General features: G+C 34.5%; 1 protein-coding gene across 1 annotated transcript; it reads right to left on the bottom strand.

Annotated features, from left to right (window-relative positions):
- Positions 1 to 305: 305 nt before the first annotated feature.
- Positions 306 to 3,205, bottom strand: LOC133796848 (LOB domain-containing protein 19). Its single transcript, XM_062234534.1, has 2 exons — positions 2,742 to 3,205; positions 306 to 775 (listed from the first exon to the last, which is right to left on the bottom strand). Exons 1-2 carry the CDS (start codon positions 3,051 to 3,053, stop codon positions 449 to 451), a joined length of 639 nt encoding a protein of 212 aa, XP_062090518.1. The 5' UTR covers positions 3,054 to 3,205; the 3' UTR covers positions 306 to 448.
- Between the last annotated feature and the right edge of the window lie 295 nt (positions 3,206 to 3,500).

Below are 3,500 nucleotides of genomic sequence, written 5' to 3' on the forward strand. Positions count from 1 at the left end.
GGGCAATCATGAAATTTTGTAGAAGAAATTTTTTTGTAGGCCCTATTGAAGATTCCTTTCACTACTTTTCTTTCCTTCCAACGCCTAATTTTTTTCTTTCTTTTCATTTTTTCTCTACCAAACATAGGGTTAAGATGTGGATCAGGAACTTGGGCTCATGGGCTTTTGAACCTTAAATAACAACTTAAACTTTCCACGCTTTGAGCAATCATGAAATTTTGCAAATATTTTTGTTCCGACAAATGTCTTATTTCTTAAGTTGAGGAGATGGAGTTGGGACAGGTTATAAAATAAAAAAAAAGCTGTTGAAAAAACAAGTCGACATTGCGCATGGATTTGCTATATTCAGAGCTTAAAATTCCTCGGTACAAATTTTTTGTTCCGACTTGAGAACTACAAAATGCGTTGAACACTTTTTGATCACCAAAAGAAAATTAGAATTTTTTGTCTAATTAGAAGTGTTAGATCGAAACCTAACTCCAGCAGGGAAGTACCGAGATACCAACTGTCGTCCTAACTCGTGTATTTCTTCATCGTAAAGTGGTTGATCTTCACTCGGATCGATGACTAAACTCGTCAGTTCAGCCGAGGATTGCGGGTGATGAAATGGATCCAATTGCATTGAGAAGTTGGAGTTCGAAACGACGTCGGACAAGGACGGTGAAAAGTTAATTGTTTGTGAAGAGCTCTGAGGTTGAGGCAGCGTCGGGGGAAGGCGCTGCATGGTCGAAAGCCTGGCCTGAACATACGCCAACTCTGCCTGCAAGTTCACTACCTATAACCAAAAACGACAATTAATATACTTTGATTGAGCCTAATAATTCACTCTTGTCAAATTACACGTGCAGAAGAGAAAGAGAAAGAGGTCTAGTGAAACAAACAACCCTTGCTATACTTCATTTTTAGTTAGTATTGTCTTTCCACAAGAAAGATACCCAAAAATCGAATGACATTTGAAATTGATTTACAAATTAACATTTTTTTTTTAAAGCGTCTTTCATAATTAAATTAGTATGTAAAAATGCTCATGATTAGTAACGAAGGTTAAAATATTATTTAGTACTACCTTATCCACAACCGAAAATGCCAATATCTCTTTCTCTAAATCTCTATGTGCTTATATTAAACTACTATACTCTGCCCAATCATGGGCTTATGGAATTGTGCCTAACTAATAAAGGTGTAGCTTATTCTCTCTTGACGGTAAACCTCTAGCATTAATGAGAATATGAGATGTCCAAATCAAAGATGACAACTTTAATCACCTTCGTGACCTTGAAATCTCTCTAGATCTATAGGTGTACTATTGAGAATAATCGAAATACCATGCTACGGCATAGGCATATATATATATGTACTGTTTAAAATTCTGTATATGCGATACTCTTTTTCTTACTCCGTTGATAATGATCATCATACTATAACTTCTATTTGTTACATATATATATATATATATATATAAAATTGTCTATTTTGAAAAGTCATTTATGACAGTAAAAGGTTGTTATAAAATCAAGCAAAAGATTATGGGATCGACCTCAATGATGAAGCTAAAAATGCTTTTTGTGTTTATGTATTCAATCAACACTGCTAAAAGAGATTAAATGTATAAAAATATATATTTAAACATCCTTACAAGAAAGCTACTCCATGTGACTTAAGTAGTATAAGTAGGATTTTTGGCATCGTAAATTCATCACCACACGATTATCAACATAAGTAGGGCCCTTTTTCATCCATGAAAGGAAGCAATATATCTAGCGTCAAATGTCAAAGGTTAATAAATGCACAATGAGATTAATATATATACAAGTGTTACTATATATATATGCCAATGATGCGTGATATGGTTAAGAAAGTCAAAACTAGGGGATTTAAATATTTCAAGAGCTTTCGACTATTTTAGCTTGGTAGATCCGGCAAGCAACAAAATTTATCCATAGTCATATTCATGGCGGCCGCCAACCCCACCTCTCTAAATATATATATATATATATATATATATATAAATAATGAAAATTGCAAGGGCCAACTTTGCATAAACTTCATAAAACTCTCATGGGAAAACAAAGACTAGTAATTATTTAGCTAGCAATAGAAGACCTAAAAAAATTTCTCTAGAAGTTCCAAGTTTAGCATGAATTTCAAGCAAGTTAATTAATTAAAAAGTTTTTAAAATATCATTTATTCATTATTAATACACCTCAGAAGTTAAAATATTTGAAAGTACCAAACCCTTTAGCCAGAAAACTTGACCAAGAACCTTGTATTAATTATTTGCTTTGTTATAGGGCAAGTAATATATAAAAACGATATAAAAATAAAACTGTCTTCTCTCTCAAACAAAAGTACTAGAAAAAGCACCGGAGTCTTGACAAACTTATCGAGCTAGGGTTTCATCTACAGTACTCTTTTTGTTAAATTTAAAAATGATAAAAGACCATTTAATCAATTTAACAAAGAAATCTTCATAACCAATAATCAACTTGTTTATCATGTAGTATACATATATAATATCCAAACCCGTATACACGACATATGCAACTTCGGGTAAAAAGAGGGGAAGAGAAAAAAACAAGACGCAACTCAAAAATGGAAAAGAATTAAGGACTTCACAAATTCCACAACTCAAACGAAACAAAATATATATTATATACATATTCAAGTACGTATTTAAGTTTTATTTTTATTATTGAGTTAAAACACATATACGTAACAATTAAAAGAAATTAGAGAATGACCTGGTGTTGTAGAGTGAAGATGTGTGAAACGCAGCCGTAAACAGGGTCTCGAATGCGAGCGAGGGCCTCATAACAGAGCGAAAAGACGGCTTCGACGCGTTTGTGCGGCGGAATGCGGAGGAGCAGCTTGGAGGCGTTGCTGGCTCCGAACACCTTGTGTACCGCGGCGAAGTGAGCTGTACCTTGTTCCGAGTCGAAATACGGAGCGAATATGCACCCTTTCACGCACTTCCGCCTCAGAAACTTGCACGCACCACAAGGCCCACCACCGCTGCCACCACTACCACCACCACTTCCTCCATTACTATTCATCGTGTATATATCACTCTACTACTACTTAGAGAGAGTTGCTGTTGTTATCCTGATCGATTAATCGATCGAAATGATCGGTTTTGAAGTTGGTGGGGTCTGAATATATTATATACAGACGGGGGTATTATGTTATGTGTCTATAGGAGGAGAGAGAGAGAATTAGGAATTAGGGGGTTTTGTAAATTAATTTGAGTTCGCGTCATTTTATATCATTTTCTTTTAATAATCGCGGTTAGCTTAGGTGGTGGGTCATTGCAAAGGCACTGGTTGTTACATTACATTACTCAAATTAATTCATCTCTCTCTTTCCTTTTTCTTTTTGAATTTTTTTTCCAAAAAAATATCAATATTTTATATTAATCTTTCCCTTTCGGTATCATACACATGTACACAAGTAAACAGCGCGCGTAAGCAACAATCATTTATTGTCTAAGAATTAGTGTACTA

Source organism: Humulus lupulus, chromosome 8 (genome assembly GCF_963169125.1).
Source record: "Humulus lupulus chromosome 8, drHumLupu1.1, whole genome shotgun sequence".
NCBI classification, from domain to species: domain Eukaryota; kingdom Viridiplantae; phylum Streptophyta; class Magnoliopsida; order Rosales; family Cannabaceae; genus Humulus; species Humulus lupulus.

What these genes read in the sequence shown, in the direction of transcription:
- LOC133796848 (XM_062234534.1), bottom strand. Translation starts at nt 3,053, where the DNA reads ATGAATAGTAATGGAGGAAGTGGTGGTGGTAGTGGTGGCAGCGGTGGT. An exon ending in TCTTCACTCTACAACACCAG is followed by an intron (nt 776 to 2,741) that starts GTCATTCTCTAA and finishes TTTTGGTTATAG; the next exon opens with GTAGTGAACTTGCAGGCAGA.